Source organism: Brienomyrus brachyistius, chromosome 11 (assembly GCF_023856365.1).
Source record: "Brienomyrus brachyistius isolate T26 chromosome 11, BBRACH_0.4, whole genome shotgun sequence".
NCBI lineage: Eukaryota > Metazoa > Chordata > Actinopteri > Osteoglossiformes > Mormyridae > Brienomyrus > Brienomyrus brachyistius.
The window spans coordinates 9,189,791-9,209,676 of record NC_064543.1 but is presented as its reverse complement, the minus strand read 5'-3'; the positions used below and the strand labels follow the sequence as shown (position 1 = coordinate 9,209,676).

General features: G+C 47.8%; 1 protein-coding gene across 8 annotated transcripts in view; it reads right to left on the bottom strand.

Moving 5' to 3' along the window:
• Positions 1 to 12,851, bottom strand: part of LOC125704289 (tight junction protein ZO-1-like) — an 87,695-nt gene extending 74,844 nt beyond the window's left edge. For 4 of the 8 annotated variants that reach the window (XM_048969721.1, XM_048969723.1, XM_048969724.1 and 1 more), the window contains exons 1-2: positions 12,443 to 12,851; positions 5,197 to 5,338 (exon numbers count right to left, since the gene is read on the bottom strand). In XM_048969721.1, the coding sequence (XP_048825678.1) occupies positions 5,197 to 5,338; positions 12,443 to 12,573 (273 nt within the window). In that variant the 5' untranslated portion in view covers positions 12,574 to 12,851. The remainder of the gene's footprint in view (positions 1 to 5,196; positions 5,339 to 12,442) is intronic. The other 4 variants (XM_048969734.1, XM_048969729.1, XM_048969722.1 and 1 more) reach the window with 3 other exon arrangements.
• Positions 12,852 to 19,886: the final 7,035 nt, after the last annotated feature.

Here is a 19,886-nt window from a genome sequence, read left to right as displayed (position 1 = left end):
AGTATTGCTTTTCATAATCAATAGAATTTCCTCAGGCGTCCAACAGAAAACTGGCAGATGCTTTGCATTAGAAGACAAATGAGAGCCAGAGGTTTATCTTGAATAATTAATAATTAGGGACCAGCGGTCCCAGGTGAGCCGCCCCTCCCCCCAGCCAAAGACAGCCTCCTCGACTCACTCCTATCTCCGGAAGTCCTGCGCCAAAAGATTTTTTTTGAATAGCAGTAAGAATAGCTGAGACAACAACAAAAATCTTGCAATAAAAACAACACGGTTCATCCCATTCACAGCTTAACATTGTGATTCTGTTAGGAAAGCATGTTCAATAACAACTATTTCTGCTGCCACCTGAAGCCATGTCGGGCTTTTTATTCTTTCCAGCATAAAAAGTGACATTGACTGGGTGTGTAGAGATGCAGAGTTAATGTCGTTTCATTCTGTCCCACACCTGTGACATTGTAGCCATCCTTCACTCGGTAACAAACAGAAGAAGGCAGGAAAAAGAAACAGCGAGGGGCAGCAAGTGAGCGGGAGAATGATGCAAGGGGAAATTGGGGCGAAGTGAAGGGACGAGGAGAGAGAGCAGGATGACAGAGAGCCAGGAAGGAGAAAACTGCCTTCCAACAATGGCTTGAATCTTGTGACCCATAGAAATGTCCTCTGTGCGTATGCCCTCTGTGCTCCCAAGGTCCCTGTCCTCCAATGACCTCTCTCCTCTCACTTTCCTCACTATGGAAATCTCCTCTCATACCATCCCTCCCTTGTTTTGAATATTTCTCTACTCTTGTGCACTCTTTCCCACTTTTTAATGCTGGTTGCTCTACATCCTCTTCTAATAGGATATCTCCCTTTTCCACACAGGTCTCTCCTTCCTCTTCCCATGGGGTCTCACCCTTTTCCAAACAAGGGCCTCTCTCTGGCCTTTTCCCATAGGGTCTCTCCTCATTTCCACATGGGTCTCTCGCCCTTTCCATGCAGGTCTCTCCTTCCACTTCCCATAGGATCTCTCTCCTTCCTCTTCTCATAGGGTCTCTCCCCCTTTCCATGCAGGCTCTCTCCTTTTCATGTCATTGATCTCCCTCACTGTTTGAGTCTCTCCACACCCTCGCCACCTCTCTGCAGGTCCCTCCCTTCTCTCCTCGCATCCTCTCTTCCTCCATCATTTCCTGCTGTGTCTGTCTCTCCCCTCCCTCTTCTCACACACTCTCTCTTCCGTGGGTCGCTCTGCAGCACCTGTGTGTCACAGCGCCACTTTCCTCCCTCATGACAGTGAAACTTTATTAAACTTTCCAGCAAACTGGAGTGTCAGGCTGCCCCAGAGGGCGCCAGCGAGTGTAAGGCTTGCTGCAGAAATCCTCCTCCAGCCTCTACAGGCTGTATGTGTTAATCCCCATCCCTGACTCGAGCAACAACAAAAGATTTGTTATTTGTTCACACTGTAGGTGTCCTGGCCTGGGGCTCAGTACCTTGAATCCGTTCATATCCCACAGTTAAGTGAGAACTTGAGTAAAGTCTTGTATGGTTTTCTAACTGTAAGCAAAGGCCAAGTACCAAAGACACAGTGGCAGACAATACTGGGAGGGTTCTGGAGAAAACCTCCATCTCAACCCATCCATTCATCCATTTTCTGTAAGCGCTTGTCCTATGCAGTGTCGCAGGGGGTTCAGCGCTTATCCCGGAGACTATGGGTGCAACGCAGGGAACAACCCAGGATGGGGGGCCAACCCACTGCAGGCCTCCATCTCAACATCTAATCTAATGCAATCTGTAAAGGAGCCACATGCTTTTCCTCCATCTATCCATCCATCTTCCATAAGCACTTCAGATAGCAGTGAGTCTGGCCCAGAAAGCAGAGGGTAGAAGGCGAAGGATGCTGTGGGTGGGATGCTGTTATTTTTTCGTATTACAATAATATAATAATACAACAAGGCAGTTTAATAATTGCCAGGTAATATGTTTAACACGTCACATCAATAGACAGGCAGTATAAATAAAGAGCAGGTGGATGCCTCTAGAGTCCAAAAATACACGGGGCCATTTATCCATGCAACAGCACGGTGTTCTCACCCAAGGACAAGGTGGCATAAATAAGAAGCGGCTCCCCCAAACACCTTGAGTGGCCTCCATGTTCTGACCTCATCCACCTCACCTTCCAGGTGGCTTTTCCTGTTAACTCTCTGGTGGCTGGAGACAAATGATGGCAACTGTAGTAAATGGAGCCGAGCTACGAAGGGTAAAGCTTTCCACCACTTTATTTTCAACAGCAGCAATTCAACATCCCACCATCTGTAACTGTCTATCCAGTACAGGGTGACCGTGAGCCTGGAGCAGATCCCAGGAAGCAGAGTGCATGAGGCAGAGGGGTGCAACATGCAAACTCCACACATGTTGCTGAGAGACCACAGCACTGCCTGCTCAGCCCTGGGGCACCTGACCTCCTTTCTGGTTAGAAACCAGGTGTATTCCTCAATACCAATAACGCAAAGATCGTACTTGTGGCCGTGGCAAGTTCTTGTGGTCTTCTACCGTGCCTCCAAAGAATTAACTTGGGGCACAGTGAATCACGGGATTGGTCTCGTTTGGTGAGGATGCAAACCTAATGTATCCTTGATATTTGGGATGGGGCAAGAACAACATTTGAGGATTTTTACCGTACCCTGTTCTTGAGTATTGGAACTGGTTTTCCACAATAGAAGATGCAGTAAAACGGCTACGCAAGAACACCGGTACAGTCGAGCATGCATACTGAGAGTCAGCTCTGGCTCCGTTCAACTTTTACTGTGGCTACCTCTTGACAAAGGTGCTACAGTACTGTCTAATCATCACACCCCATTTAGCATCTAGTGCACTTTCGGAGAACATCTCCCAAAGAGGCGTTAGCCTCCTGCACCCATCAGCAGCCCCTGTCCGCGAGGCCACACCTCTCCCCCAGTTCCAGCTGCAGGAATGGGTCCCCAATGTCCTTTGCTGTGAGAGGAGCCATTCTCTTTCCCATTTCTCCTTAATTGCTTTTTGCAGGATGCATAGCTGCAGAAAACAATCAGTCATATTAACCTAGCATCACGCAGTTTGTTCTTGTCACTTATTACTGGGTTGTTGTGGAGACTCGGGCAAGCGGTGAGACGTTAGCGGCTTACGGCGTTTATCTGGGTGGGAGGTTCAGGGTCATGTGATGCCACAGCACCAGAATGCTGGGTCTCTCTGGCACCAGGGCACCCACAGGGACAGCAGCCCAGTCCATCTGTCCCTACATTGCTGGTGATTTATAACGAGGCAGCTGTCAATGGGGCCTGGAGGAGGTCTTCTGGAGACGGGAGCCGTGTTGCCAGTCAGGCCATGGTCCATCCATGCTCACCCAAGTCCAGGACTGCTGACACTGGGGTCAATGAGCATGAGGAGGACTCCATCTCAGAGTTTAGATCCCTCACTGCTTCCCACTCAGCTTGCAGATCCATCCTCAGGGTGAGTGTCACGACGCCCCACTCAGGACCTCTACCATGGACGTTTCGCCTACCTGCTACATGACTCATCCTTAGCATGGGCTGCGTTACCACATCGTCTCCATGGAAAGAAATTCCCGAAGACTGGGGACCCTCCCCCTGGTACGTCTGCTGATGGAAGGTAACTGGTCCATACAGCGTGTCCCAGCACTCGGAGTAACCCACCAAGGAAAATGTGATCATCACGCAAAGAGAACGGCTGCATGTTCTCCACCATTCTCCACCATTTTCCAGAGAATGAGTGCATCCTGACTTGACGGCCAAGCAGGTCGTGTATTACAGGGTGTAAATTAACATAGCAGCATCAAGCATCTGTCATTATGAAGTGTAGTACACCCGCTACTGATTAGTGAGCAGACAGCTCCTTTATGTGTGTTTATGCATTTTTAATTGTTCCCCCCCTCCATGCTGTCCAGCTTCTGGTTAACTGCTTTGAAGAACAGAAGAGACCCAGGTGTGACACCCCCCCTTCAGGAGAGAGGACGCCATGCCGGTACTGAGAGAGGTGCATATCTGCGTGTTTTATTTCTGAGGTTAGCACACACGCTGTCTTGGATACAATGCGATCATATCATCACACAGCTGGACCTCTGGGAAAGATAAAATACCAGCTTATGATTTGTGGAAATTCACAAGGGTGATATGAGGGGGGGGGGGGGAGTTACACTGGACAAAAGGGGAAGAGGAGGGAACAAAGAGACACTAGTATAACACACAAAGTAAAACTAAATGCACAGGATTTTCCTTAACAGGCACAGGGAAATCTGCCCTTACCATACTGTAAAGCCAAGGTCATAAGGAAAAACAATATGTCCCGAGTTTATTCTAAGCAGAATGATATATGAGAAACGTCCAGCAGAGGACAACACAAAGTCTTGGGTATAAATGTCTACTGCCAAACACTGGAGCTCGTGTTGCAATAAAAAGAGTAAGATATCTTTAGAAATAACAGAGAATGTACAATTTCCAAAACAGAGAATACAAGAAACATTACGAACACCGACAAAAAATTCAAACACACCAAATTATCTGCTCTATATCTGCACATCAGTCTGTCCATTAAAGTAAAGTATGTGTAGTCTGGATTATATTGGAGGTGTGCTGAGCTCACTGGCGTAGAAGTACTGACAGTTTAAAACTGATGTGAATTACTGTAGTTCCCATAAACACTGAATGTATGTTTATAAAAATGTTTACCATGCAGTAAAATATATTTAACCACAGAAAGGCACAGATTCCCTTTCATTCTCAGTACATATCTTGAGAACATCACATACAACAGCCGAAATAATTACTCTAAAAACAGCAGGAGGGACGACACATGAATTCATATTTAAAATCCTTTGTGTGATGGAGCAAAGGAAATGGGGAATGACACAGCTTGGTATGAGGTTCCTCTCAGACGTAAGCGTGGGATGGGGGGGGGGTCAGGGACACAGTGCATATTTTCAGAAACGCCTCCCTTAATGGGAGGTGGCAGGACGGCAGGGACACCACGCTTTCCTGTGCTCTTCCTCGGGTGATGATGTAGGATGGTGTTTGGGCTGCACATACGCTGTTTGTGTCTGTTTATCAGGGACCTGCTCGCACACACACACATTTTGTAGTGATCACCGGCCCCCGACCCACCCGCTTAGATCAGAATTTACCCCCCCGGAAAGGCACAGGGCCAACAAAACATGCCTCCCCCACTCACATTGCAATCCAGCAGGTCAATGCTGTCCAGGCTCCTGCTCCGGTTAATGCGGCCCTTGATCCGACGCAGCGACGGCTTTGCCTGGGTCACAATGACTGTGGGAGGGGGCGGGTCCGTGGAGATGGCGGGGTCGGGGTCCAGCCTGCAGGAGGCACATGGGAGCAGAGGAGCCAGTCAGTGGGCGCTCAAGGGGCGTGTGCATGCCAAGGTAACACGTCAAATTGGAGGCTAAATAGGCATTCGTATTTAACTGCTGTATTCCGGTCTCTCAAAATCCTGAACTGAATCTTGACTGTCTGGTGTTACACTCCTCCTGAACAGTTACACTTAAGAAACAGCACCTGTGTGGATGAAGTTGTCAAAACCTTCTCGGTCCTATAAAGTGCATGAATCGGGACATAGAGGGTGCCAGGACGGTCTGTGGGCAGCTCCGGACCAGACATTAAGCACCTCAGATTCAGCCGGACACCCCAGGATTAGTGGGCATTTCCAGGGCACTCGTCAGCATGTCTGCTCTCGACCCACTCGGGACGCGATTCAGCCGAGCGGCACGGCGTGCTGGCTGCCTGTCTGATCTGCCTTCCTTTACCAAGGGCGCTGACATGACGGCTCCTGCAGCTGGCAAGCACCTCACAAAGACACCCTTTCAGCCTTACTTTTCAGTCGAGAACAAACATTAGACACGATGTTCTAAAAAAAGCAAAAAGCTGCTTATTTCAGGGGGCGGAGCCTGCGCTCCAAACCTCTGCGGCATCTTCAGAGGGCCGGGGCCTTTTCAGGCCAAGTCGGACCTGCCCACAGCCTGTTTCATCTCATCTTTGATACACTGATCAGAGTGCGCGGGCCCAGATTGTTCCTGAAAAAGGAGTAAGGCTGAAATTCTAGCTGTGATGTACACTTTGAGCCCAAGAACAAGAACTGGATTACCGGAACCTGTGGGCTGTCATTTTACTCTGCCAAGAAAATGTACCAGTGATAAAAACTCACAAATTCAAAATTCATTTTTACTGGCCATACGCAGCAAACACAATGCATTGTTTACCCATGCACAGCAACAATAACAATATATAAATAAATAAACACACAATAAACATGCAATAATAGGGTTGCAATTAATCCAGCAACACTATGTGAAGCTCTTCATTGGTTCAATCAGAATTAACAACCAATCAACAGCCATCAACATCTGCTGGCGTCCACTGCACGTCCACTGCAATCTGCACACAATCCCGGCAAATAAACTGCAATCAGCACACAATTCCTGCGTTTCCACTGAAATTTGCATATACTATGTGCACAGGAACAGTGGATTTCCATTGCAATCAGCACATAATTCCTGCCTTTTTTTAGCGAATATGATCCCAGTGTTTGCACTACGGTTTGAATTTGATCCTTGCATTTCCACTGCAATCTGCATATAATCCGTGTTCTACCTCAATCCACACAAGATCACTGTATAGTCATTAAGATGTGCAGACAAACCCTACCTGCCACATATGATGCTAGCATCTCTGCTGCCATTTGCACAGCATTCCTGCATTTGCCCTGCGATTTGCATCGCATCTTCGCATTTCCATTGAACCCGCAGCTCAAAAATTTTCCATTCAGGCACGCATGCCCTCTAGGCAGTATCTTTTCTAAAGGCTTCGCTGCAAAATTCAACCTCCGTGCTGACAGCAATTGCAGAAAATGGCAAATAGCAGAGACAACATGGATTACCATTGTAAAAGTCCTAAAAGTTATAAAAGTCAGCGTGGTCCTCTAGGTGAGGATGATGAATATTGCATGAAGAGTAGCTCACAGTAATAGATAGTTATGAAGAGTCATGAAGAGCAGAACACAGATATCAATGCTGAGCCTCACAGAGATTTAGTGCTCAGATACAGAGACACTGTTCACAGGCTGCCAGAGAAGGGCTTCACTTTTTATTGGGACAATGTAGCTACCATGTTAAGCTCTACGGGTAACAGAGTAATTCAGGACATGGACGTGTAACCAGAAGGCTGTTCGGTCAAGTCTCCTATTATAGACACTTTGAGCAATGTCCATCTATCTGTCTTCTAGTTAGGACTTTGGTGCCTGTAAGCAATGCACTTACACAAGTACACTACACAATGAGTGGTGCACCAATGTGGAATTTTCGGCTGATGCTGATAACCGATATGTTTGCCTAACATTACCATTACCGTTAATCAATACTGATAATTGATATAATTGCCTAACATTACCATTACCGATAATCAATACTGATAACCGATATGTTTGCCTAACATTACCATTACCGTTAATCAATACTGATAATTGATATAATTGCCTAACATTACCGTTACCGATCATCAATACTGATAACCGATATGTTTGCCTAACATTACCTTTACCGTTAATCAATACTGATAACCGATATGTTTGCCTAACATTACCATTACCGATCATCAATACTGATAATCGATATAATTGCCTAACATTACCATTACCGATCATCAATACTGATAACCAAGCTGCACAAATCTGTAGTGAAATTGATGCTGGTGACGTTAGTTTTCAAGATCCCCAGAATGAGTGCAACAACCACATCGTAAAATGCAAGAAGTGAGACATCAGCGGAGCAGCATCAAATTGGGAAACTCCAGCGAGGGTCTAATCGGTGAATGAGCCCATAAAATCCCTCCAGTACAGAAAATGGCTGATCATCCAGTGCAACCTCTCTATTATTTTACTAGCTGTGTCTATGACTCTAGTGCTGTTGACTTTGATCATTGTCTAAATATCAGCCGGCAATCCTGACCAAGACTGACACATCGGACTAAAGCCGATGTCTTGATTTGTAACAAACAAAGGGTGGTACTGATATGTTAACGGACACATCGTGCATCTCTAGTAAAAACAGATGAAAAGTCTACTATGATAAACTAGCCATGATGCTTATTTCCAATGGCATCTGAATCTTACAGTCAGAGGTGGTTAATGTGTATTTCAAAGTATAATATCAAAGTAATTTCTATAGTATTTTGACTGGCAAAATATACAGTGACCCTCCCCCCCCCCCCGCTTATCACGGAAGATACGTTCCAGACCCATCAGCGATAGGGGAAAATCTGCAATATAGAAAGGCCATATAAATAAACATTTGTTTTTATAGTTTAAGCCTTAAAATACCCCTCCTATATACTGTAAACACTCATAGACTTACTAAAACACACTTTGTAAACACATAGGATATGTGGATGTCAGGATAAGGATATGCGTAACATAATAATAATAATAATAATATGTAATGTATATATATAAATACACATACATCGCAGGGAACTGGAAAAATCTGCGATATAGCGGGGGTGCGATAGCTGAACCGCGATATAGCAGGGGATCACTGTACTACTAAATGTCTATGTCTATGTGAGGATCGTTTATCATTACATTAATACCAACAGACTAACACAAATTCAACAGCAGATAAATGCTGCTTGTACTGGAACATTTTCTAAAGTCGACAAAGGTGTCCTAAGGACGTTTGCTTTGTACAGACATCGGCACAGCGTCTGTTTGTCAAGCTTCTCTACCTCTGTGAGGCCATTTTGTCTGCATTTGCATTTCACAGGGTCAGGAAAGCAGACACACACATGCACTTAGCTAGTGAGAGAGCTCACTGTCAAGGTTTCTCACAACACAGAATGCACTCCAGTGCATTAGCGACTTTAAGCTGAGGGGCGTATGTATGTATGATTACGGAGAGATTAGCACAGTTACAGGCAAATGTGCCTCTTGACTGGGACTCTCATGCCATTGTGTGACATATTTGCCCTGGGAATCTAAGAGCGACAGCTGCCATCTTCTTCAGGTGTTTCTCTTTCGAACAAATTAATGACGTAAGTGGCTACACTCTAACCTAAGAGGCTGAGCATGAAAATGGCAGGCAGGTGGAGCTGGCGAGTACATGGGTGTGCATGCGATGAGAGTGAGACGAGAAGCAACAGGGGAACAGTAGAGGGGGCATGTGGATCAGCCTGGTGCAGCCCAGTGATGTGCAATGGGGACAGGACCGTCTGTCGCTGCTCACCGATCATGATGGACAGGATTAAGGAAAATGGAATGCAGACGGGTGAACTGGCTCCCACACATGCGTCACAGTTACTGCGCTGTGCGAAAACCGTTCAAACCTGCAGATATCACTGCGCTGTGTGAAAACTGTGCAGACCTGCAGGTCTCACTGGGCCCTGCAAAACCGTGCTAACCTGCAGGTGTCACTGCGCTGTGCGAAAACCATGCAAACCTGCAGGTGTCACTGCGCTGTGCGAAAACTGTGCAAACCTGCAGGTCTCACTGTGATTATGTCGGAAAACCAACCTGGTGTAAGCCGACCCGGCAGACTCCCCCAAGAGAGTGGGGGCCAATAGAGGAAAACGAGGCACATCAAAATAAGTGACTGTCCACAGTAAGCAGGATGCACAATGGCAGGAGCTCCAAAGAGCGGAGGCAGGAACCTTTTTGGCTGCACCAAAGGCTGCACTGGGGAGGGAAACAGAAAGGGTGAGCTGGGCACCAGCGACAGATGGACAGACGGGCTCTTAGGGACGCACAAGTGACATATGACAGAACAGCACCTGGAGCAGTGCAGTCATAAAACACGACCATAAGAACAAACCACACCCAGTGGCCCATCTGGGTGGGATGGGATCAGGGTGGCCATCAGGGGTTATATTTATGGGAGGGAGGGACGTGCCACACACTGACTCTTCTTTAATTCCACTTAGAAAACTGAATAATCCATATTTAATTTTTATTATTTTGATGTGGGGTGGCAACAGGACTGTCCACGGCCACCAGTGGCCACCCTTTAGATCCACCTCTGACCACACCAGGATCCCACCCCCAAAATCCAGCCCCTTGTCAGGCCCACACCATAGTGATGTGACTCACCCTAAAAAAATAGCTAACACAAGATGGTGTAAGTGTACTCGTCTGATGGGGGTGGGAGTGGCAGTGGTGCGCATGTGCAAACTCAGCAGGTCAGTGGTAATTTCCACCCATAAAAGGGAAAAGGAGCAAGATCCTTGGTGAGTGCTTTGGGGCGATGGACATCTGTGACATCAAAGTCAATGTCAAAGTCAAATCAAGACATCTCAGTAGCTAGAGAGCCTCATAACTGTGCTCTCTTTGCCACAAAAATAAATTAATAAACAGACACCGCATAGAACAGCTGGCCGGTCTGATCCCTCTGAGCTTCCTGCTTGGTAGAGGAACAACAAAGCCATGTTGGTACGGATGCCATGTGGGCGTTCTAACAGACATGAATCACTCTGTACTCTGTGAGACGGAGAAGAGGAGATTTAGGTGAAGTGTCACATGCCAGCACGGCAAAGGAGGAAACCCCCGCAGGGGGGCACATAGACACCTAAACAGTAACCTTGGCACTCTATGCTGCAGCTTCACGCCGTCCTCGCTCCCCCTCCCACTGCACATCACTCCTTCCTCTATCCTACTCCATGCTTCTCACATCTGGCCGATTTGCCTCCATCGATCTTGCCTAGAGAGGGTCCACCTCATCATTTGGTGCTGGTGTCCCTTGAGGTGAACGTCTCCCGGGCTACGGCGGCCAGGCACAGCGTCTAAACCAGGTTTAATCCATCTCGTTTAGTGCCATAAACTGAACTGAAAGGAGATTACATGGGAAATAGCAGTGTCAGAAAGGGTGGGGTTCAACTGGCTAAAGAGTTACGCACACAGGCGCACTTTCAGGGATGCGAACTCTGGGGCGACATGGCGACGTGTCAAAAAATGCAGCTACAACAAAAACAACAAAAACACCCAACGGTCTTCAAACAACGAATGTGGGCCAAGCCGAAAAACAACTATTGTGTGCTAATGTGACACTGGCACGGTCCTGACGTTGTGTAACTGTGTGCCCGGTTCAGAGGCTCTAACGAGCCCAGTTCCAGCTTTATTACGCGGCCAGAACGCAACATTAGCCCGCTCTGTAGCCAAATTTGGATACGAGCGGCTGTGATGAGCAATGTTGCTGCCGATGGTGACTTCATTACAGGAAAGTGCACGTCGGGGACACAAACACAACCGTGTTCTCAACCTTCGCAAAACAATTAATGAATTCATCAAAGGCAATTAGGTGATCTAATTTGATGGCCCACTGGTCTCTCAGACCCATCAAATCCCTTGCTTGAACCATTACTCCGACACTCTGAACTGTGCTCATAAAACAAGACAGCCAATATACTGGCTCCTTCCTTTTCCCCTCCGCTAACGTGACAGGCACCAAAGAGGTATGTTTTACCCCATGTCCTGTCTGCTCATGATTGAGAGTCATTTTAAAGAAATACATTATGGAGTAAAATAACGCTCCTGTATCACATTTAGCATAATGTGATATGACAGATCTTGTATCAATCTATACACTTATTATAATCTAAAGGAATTCAGAATTAATGATCGTGTTCAAGAGCATTTGATATAAACACTGACGTTAAACATGCTTATGCTGCCAGTTGTTCGCTGGTTTTCTCTCTCACTCTGTCAGTTTAACAGGAGCTTAATCTTGTTCAGGTTTCCTAGACTCACACAGCAATCTGGATGCTTCCATGCCACTGTGTACACAATACCATGAAGAACACACTATCAGACTGACACAGAGAATGGAAAAAGAAAGGAAGGATTTAAATATTAGACTCAAATAAATAAGGCAAAAAAATGAAAACAGCAGTGAAACATTTGTGGACATAGCTTTATTGGTATGCATATATTGGATACACAGAGTGATCTTCTTAAAGATAAACAACACGATCAGCCGCTTGTTTTGCCCTTACAAACCCACAGCAGGTTCATCTGGCACTGCGATTATGGACCTGGGCAGCAAAACCTAGTGTGAGAAACCAGCGTGCGTGGTGGCCACGCTGCCTTGCTCCTGCTCTTCAAATTCACAGATACACGCTACGATTGAAACGCCCAGCGATTGTATGTAAATAAGAGCGACCCGGTACCGGGCAGGGGGGACCGGCGTCCGCGAGTAGCGGCACAGACAACACAGCAGGTCCGCGATCTTTTTCGAATTTAATAAGAGAGAGAAATTACGCTAACGAAGCAATTTCGGAGATGGAAGGGGACCGGCAATGGCTGTGTGTGGCTGCCACTCTCCCGTCGTTAGGAAACGCGGACACGGCCGCCCGGTAAATCCCCCCGTTTCGCCCCCTTCCCTCCCTCCCTCCGCATCGGCACCCGCTCCGAGATCCACACTCACCACATCCGTCTCTTAGGAGGGATACAGTCGTCTTTGTTTGAGGCGGTCACTCCCATAGCCATCTGCATGACGGTAATGTATTTCTGATACCTCATTTTGGCCGGCGCTGCCGCGAATCCACACACCGGCATATGTGATTCTTGTAATTCTCATTCCCTGGCATCCGCCTGCGATGCGGCTTCCCCGCTCGGCATCAGAGCGCCATTTCCAGCGCTGGAGAACTGACAGGGAAAACGGTCCCCAAGGAGCTCAGCGAAAGGCACCGCGCCGCCGGGACTCATGTCTGCGGTGACCCGCTAATGTCATTAGCGCTCGGAATAGATCACTAATCCGTTCACTTCTGGTCGGGAACTGAGCATTGTCTCGTCCCACTCACGGCACTTTCGCTTAAAAAAACTCAGGGAAAAGCTGCAGCGTCCAAAACGTCCATACGTGAGGTAGGGTGGAGAGCGAGCGAGAGAGGGGGGAGAGAGAGAGTGAGAGAGAGAGAGAGAGAGAGAGAGAGAACGAGAGCGGGGAGTGAATGAGTTATAATGTAACTGTGAGAGGTATTTGATTCGGTTATCTTTCAGATGTTTAATACCGTAATATTTGCAACAGATAATGCAATCACATATGTACACGCGCCAAACACCGCACCGAATGTGTATGCCACATGTCAGTACTATATGAATTACGTGTAGGTTTCAGTATATGTAGGTAAGAGAAATGAAGTCGCTTTCAGATCTGCGAGTATTTCGTGATGGCTTGAAGAGAGAGCTAGAAAGACGAGAAAATTAGACCCAAAGTTTTGAGACACCAACTGTAAGCACCCAGTGAAGTCAGTGTAAACGACAATGCATGTGCATTGGTGTGATTAAAAAAAACTATAAAAATACAGCTGCATGCCAAACTAGGCTTAGATGAGTGACGGTTAATCTTCAGTGTCCTGAAGTCTCTGATTTCATCTCTGATTTCATGTTCCAAAGCTCTTCCTCGCTGCTTGCCGTGGCCATACTTTAACGTTTACCCCCAGAGTGTTAATGAGCTTTGATAATCTTACCTAGCTCTCGAGTCAACAACTTGTAGGCAAAGACACGGTTCACAGCACAGGTGGGATCAGGTGTGCGCTCTGACGACAACAATCAGGCATGTAGCCAGGCAGTAAGCTCAAGAATTTGAACCCCCCAAAGTCCCCTTCAGTCCCCCAGTCGGCAACACTTACCGAGAGGGAACTGTCACACTGACATTGGTACACGTTACGTAGATTGGTATACCATGTGGGTACCACAGGTACCAGCTGTTTGTACCCACACAATGAACCTCTGGAATGGAGTCATCCTTCAGGTCTGCACACAGACACCGGGCACATGGGCACCAATCTCAGGGGGCGTGGATGAGCTCACGGTCATGTATGAGGGACCATATGTCAGGCTTGATGAAAGATCTCCAGGTTCCTGCCCACCAGAGACCTGGGACCAGAGTACCTGAAGGAGACCCCATCAGGAGAACATGCAAACTCCACACAAGGAGTCATAGCAGAGCCTCGAACCCAGGTCCCAAAGGTGTGAGGCAACAGTGCTAACCACTGCCCCACTCCAGTATAAAAACAAATTCCTGTATATCCATACATCCTCCAGCTGCTTATCCAGCCTGGAGTCTATCCCGGGCAGTACTGGGCACCATTAGACAGGATACCATTCCATCAAAGACACAATCACACATTATGGGCCATTCAGAGATGCCACCTAACTCCAGCTTTTTGACTAAGGGAGGACACCATATACTGAGAGATAACCTGCAACTCTACACACACCGAGCAGGAGTGAGATTTGAACCCTTGATCATGTGTTCAAAATGTTTACAATTCACTGAGCATGTTGGTGAGCTGCAGCAGGCAAACACCCCAGGCAAAGGGATCCCCCGCCACACGCTGATTGTAAAAGGCAGTTTTGGGTCTCCTTTTCATGGGAAGAAGGGGGCATGTCATACAAAAACCCAGATTGTTAATCAATCACACTTGAAGATGGTAAAGCTTTCACCTGTGACTTTTTAATCACCGACTACTAGAATAATGGAATTGTAGCACTGTAGTGTTTCATTAACACAAATCAAAACATTTACTGGACTTAATTGTCTCTTCTGCCTTTTTTCAGACACACCCCACAATTCTCCATTTATACAAACATTTACATTCCAGCTGCCCGCCAATGCACTTTCACCCTGAGGACAATAAGACAGCAGGAACCCTCAGCTGGCATGCATGGGCATATCCACATGTACCTCTGTGTGACAAACAGTGAGGACCTCTCCCATGAGATCCCCCACCAGGTGTGATCCACTGGAGGCAGTAGAAGGGACAGCACAGAGAACCCAAACTCCAGCCACACTTAGGAACAGCAGCATGGAGAACCCGAGCCCCAGCCACATTCAGGTACAGCGGCAGGGAGAACCTGAGCTCCAGCCACACTTAGGAACAGCAGCAGGGAGAACCCGAGCCCCAGCCACACTCAGGTACAGCAGCAGGGAGAACCTGAGCTCCAGCCACACTCAGGAATAGCGGCAGGGAGAACTCAAGCCCCAGCCATACTCAGGAATAGAAGCAGGAAGAGCCTGATTTTCAGCTACACTCAGGAACAGTGGCAGGGAGAACCTGAGCTCCAGCCACACTTAGGAATAGCAGCAGGGATAACCCGAGCCCCAGCCACACTCAGGTACAGCAGCAGGCAGAACCTGAGCTCTAGTCACACTTAGGAACAGCAGCAGGGAGAACCTGAGCTCCAGCCACACTTAGGAATAGCAGCAGGGAGAACCCGAGCCCCAGCCATACTCAGGAACAGCAGCAGGGAGAACCCAAGCCCCGGCTATACTCAGGAATAGCAACAGGAAGAACCTGAGCTCCAGCTACACTCAGGAACAGTGGCAGGGAGAACCAGAGCTCCGGCCATACTCAGGAACAGTGGCAGGGAGAACCCGCGCTCCTTCCATACTTAGGAACAGCAAAACAAGGTCAAGGGAGTTACTAGGTGACGCGCAGCAAACCCTCCCCCTCCCTGTCAAAGCTCTGACACATTCTCACACCTTGCAACCTCACAGCAGGGCAGCAGGGACAGTCGTGATGAGGGCCACCATCTTCCACTACAGAGCGCAGGGTATTTATTGATTGTAATAAACAAACAGAAGTGTCTGGTCACACTTCCTGCTGTCCTGAGTAATGAGTCTAAGGCTAATGCTTGATTGGTTTAAGATGGAGTTCTCCCCAGGACCACACCTGTCAAACAGTTGATTATTCAAAGCCATAAAATGTGCCATCCAGCAGTCACAAAGAGCCATGAATCAGAGGGCCTCTCATGGCAAAGATTCATTCTGTATCCTTGGAGAACAGCCTAACACAAAAGCACACAGGCACAGCACACACATGCATGTACACACGCACACACGTCACATACATAAATCACCACCAAAAAACACATACAGGCAAATATCCAGCAGAAATGAAATGGAGACTCACTGGTTCACACATGCGCATATGCAGACAGACAGACAGACAGACAGACAGATGCGCACACATGCGCATTGGGGCCACTGCGTTGGTGGGATTGTGTGACAGGATATGAAGCCGCAGTTGGGACCTGCTTGCAACCCAACACTCCTCTGCAGCAATTCCACAGCCTCTGGCTGGCATTCCCCATGTTTCCATGGCAACACCCGTCGGTTGCCTGCCCTCCTCTCAGCAGGGAGGGGTGACATGCGCACACCGTCTGCACACATACATGAATGCGCTTCCACTGAACGCACTGGCGCAAACAAATGTTGCTCAGGCAGAATATAAACAGCGGCCTCCCGTCTATCGCTGATATCGATTCCTGAATCCGGGCTTCCTGTCGCCATACTGGAAAGCCACATCAATGTGGGCTGTTGGTGTGAGGCACTGTAGAGGCAGTGTAGTAGATGTCCAGCTGCAGTCTTTCACGCAGAGGAGTGAGCCTTCAGGGGAAGGCTGGCAGCACTGAATGTTAGCTTCTCTCGTTAACGTAGAATTCTCTGGAACTCGTTAAGAGCAACAGGTAGGCCCCACGCCACTCCTGTAACCATGCGCCTGTTCTCACACGGCACTCTCGCCCTACACGTGGCACTTGAGAACCCCCGAAAACAGTCCCGGGCCGTGGCTGTGTCGCAGCGCCCCGCGCGCATGCGCATGCGTGGCTGCGCGGCCCAGCTCATCTACCTGGCAAAGTCGGCACTTTTTCCCCTTCATTTTTAAAGCTGCCGTCAGGTTGAGATTTTCCACTCAGCAGTGCACAGCGTGACTGGCAGAAGTTGGGGCAGAAAGCAGAGGCCGTGGTACAGTAACCCAGCATGCTCCCTGCCTTCTCAAGACCTTTCAGAGAGGCCCCCCAGGATGAAGCTGGAAAGATGCAGCTGGAGGGCGGTGCACCTGGGCGGACACACTGCAAAGACACTCTGCCTCTTTCCCCTTTGCTTTGAAGCTGAGCCTTAATAATTGTGGATTAATTTTGCATGAATTTAACTATCCAATGAAAACCAAGGGTAGAAGAAAGAGGCGCAAAGGTGAAAAATGGTGACAATGTACACAAACTATTTTATCTTGTATTTTTTTTACGTCATTCCACATTTTTTTCCTCTGCTGACGCTATTGAGTATTTAAATCAAGAAGCACTTAAAATCTATATACAGATAAAAATATCTAGCACCTGGACTACTGATGGTGCACTAACTACTAAGTTAGCAGATTGTGCTCTGAACACAGAAATAAATTTAAAACCCACAGTCGTACAAATGACACAGGAATCGAGCAAATCTGTCTTTCCATTTCCATTCTCTCAAACGCTGTGGCCATGCCCATTTTGCACACTTGCGGTTAAGCACTGGGACGCTCCTAACGTCCACGTTGAAAGCAGGAGCCTGTAGGTGTGTGCTGGGTGGTGAGGTCACAGGGAACAGCAACAAACCAAAGCTGCTGCTATCAAGTGAAGCAGAGAGAGGCTTATCTTGTCGCTCTTACAGCTGATCATCTTTGGCTCTCGGATCCAGGTTGAGGCCACTCTCAAAAGAACCTTCAACCACCCAGAGGGGTGAGTAACATGGGGAAATAATTTCCCGCTGATCCCATCTTGCTGTCCATGAGACACACAGACATATTTACACTTGAGAGCAAGTTTGAGGGTCACAGCTCAGGGTCAGCTAGCACTCTTGGAGCAACTGAACTGCACCAATACCCCACCGCTAAGGGCAAACTTTCCGCCATTTGTCTGCGGATGTGATGGCAACAAAAGAAGCAGAATGCCTCTTAAAAACCAAACAGCAGGACAGATATTCCAACACCCGCCCCATGGGAACACTGCCCCCAAGCAGTGAATAGGTCAATTCCTCATCCCTTCCCACCAGTCCCTGAACAGGACCGGTCAATACAAATGCATACATAACAAATACACTGCGGCAGTCACATGGACCCCAGGAAACACGCACACACACGCTCAGAATGTGAGCTTCTGCCGCAATGGGCAGCAACCACTGAAGGTCAGCGCCAGAGCCAGTGGCGGATGGGAAGGAAACCCAACCCGGCCCCCGGACACCGATGCCCCCACTGCCACTCTCAGCTCTGTGTTTGTGGTGGGGGTGCAGAGCTGCCGCAGCCGAGAGAGCAAACATATACGCTTACATCCTGAGGAGACAAGTCTGCTAGTGGCGTCTGCAGGCCAGGTCGGCGTCCATTGTTAGCAATACCTGCTGCATGATTATCACGGGTCTGCCACGGAAAGCACACAGTGAGCATTTCAGCAATACGTGCCAGTGGTACCCTGCTGCTGTTCAGAGGACGCGATCAGCGAATCCTTGGCTAAAAGCTTCCCAACGCCTCCATTCACTAAAGCGTGGTCGTCTGAGCCAGGGCCGTGGCGCAGCCTTTCAAAATCACACTGTCAGCGTCTGTTTCTGCTTTCCTTCCATCTGTCCATCGAAACATGTTCCCTGAACCACTGCATTTTGCCGGGGCGTATATCTGCTGTACGGCTTAAATTCAGATCTTCTTTGCTAAAATTTTGAGTCCATTTAAGAGAAACATTTGTGGATTTTGATTTTTGTTTCAGTGACCTAATTGGAACATGCACACAGTACGCATACGATGCACTTTGCAGTGCCATTTGCGAGGAATATGGTGCACTAGTTTCATTACCATGTAAATCGCATTCGATTATGTGATTTATACTGTATATTTTCTTGTTTAGCTGCAAAGAACATCTCACTTGCACCATGTGACTCATGATGTCAGCTAAAAACCTTTGTCTTCTGGGTCAGTTATCCCAGACACGTTTAAGAAAAAACTCCAGCCAAATAGGAAAATCAATAAAACTAATTTCAGTGTCTTTTTTTAATCACAGATGGAGCCTCCGTGGGTTATAGCATTTAACACTTGGACCTGTATCACGAAGGTTGTCACACCGCACTGTTGTGAGCCTGAGCAATCACCTGGAAGCGTTAAAACCGCTCTGAGCTTAAAAGGAGAATAGCTGAAGAACGGCTACAGGAACTCAACCTGGCCAGGGCCCAGAACCCCGGAGTTCACCTTTTGCCAACATGGTCTGTGTGACATCAGAATCTACATCACAGGGTCGGCACTCTGACCTTGAGAAGGCAGCTACTCCTGGTTCCCAAAGTTTCTAAGGGCAGGAGAGCTGCTTCATGGTCATTCGCTTGCCTCCTACATCATTCCTGGTTCTGGTTTGTGTACGTAACCACTGACAACATAAAGCCACTGATGTATCAGTAAGGATCCATCTTGTTATCAGGATGCCACAGAGCAGAATCCCCTCTGGTTTCTTTCAGAGATCTTCCTTCTCACCTGAATTTCTCCTTCACTTTATACAGTGGCTCCAAATGCAATTCGGAAATCACATCACACTTCTTTTCTAGAACCTCCTGTCATTAATTTTGGTGTCCTTTCCCCCTTCTTCCCCTCGCCATAGGCCAGTTCCTCCTCGCAGGTACGTCTGGAGCATATTGTACACAGAGGCTGATCTGCTGTGTTTACCTGACAAGAAACCACAGGGTTGCCGATGACCTTCAGCTGGGCGGGCCTCCCAGGCAGAGTGGTATAAAAGGGAGCAAACTTTGACAAGGGGGTAGGAAAGCCAGGTGTACAGGAGGAAGGGGGGGTGTCACCAGGGCCAGGAGTGACAGCGCTCAGGATGTGGCAGGAGTGTTTGCTGGTTAACAGCTACATCACAGATATAACCACACATGTGAACATAGTAAATGCTGCCCACCAACTGTTCAAACTTCCCTGTTCCAAAAGTTTGTCCTTCATTATTATTCAGGACATGAATCCAGGAGCAGTTGGGCAATATGTTTCTAATGAAACAACCGGGAATTAATTAGCCCTGCAAAATCAACATGATTCCCCTTATGTTTAAATTAACACGTTTCTCAGTTAGATTGCATATCT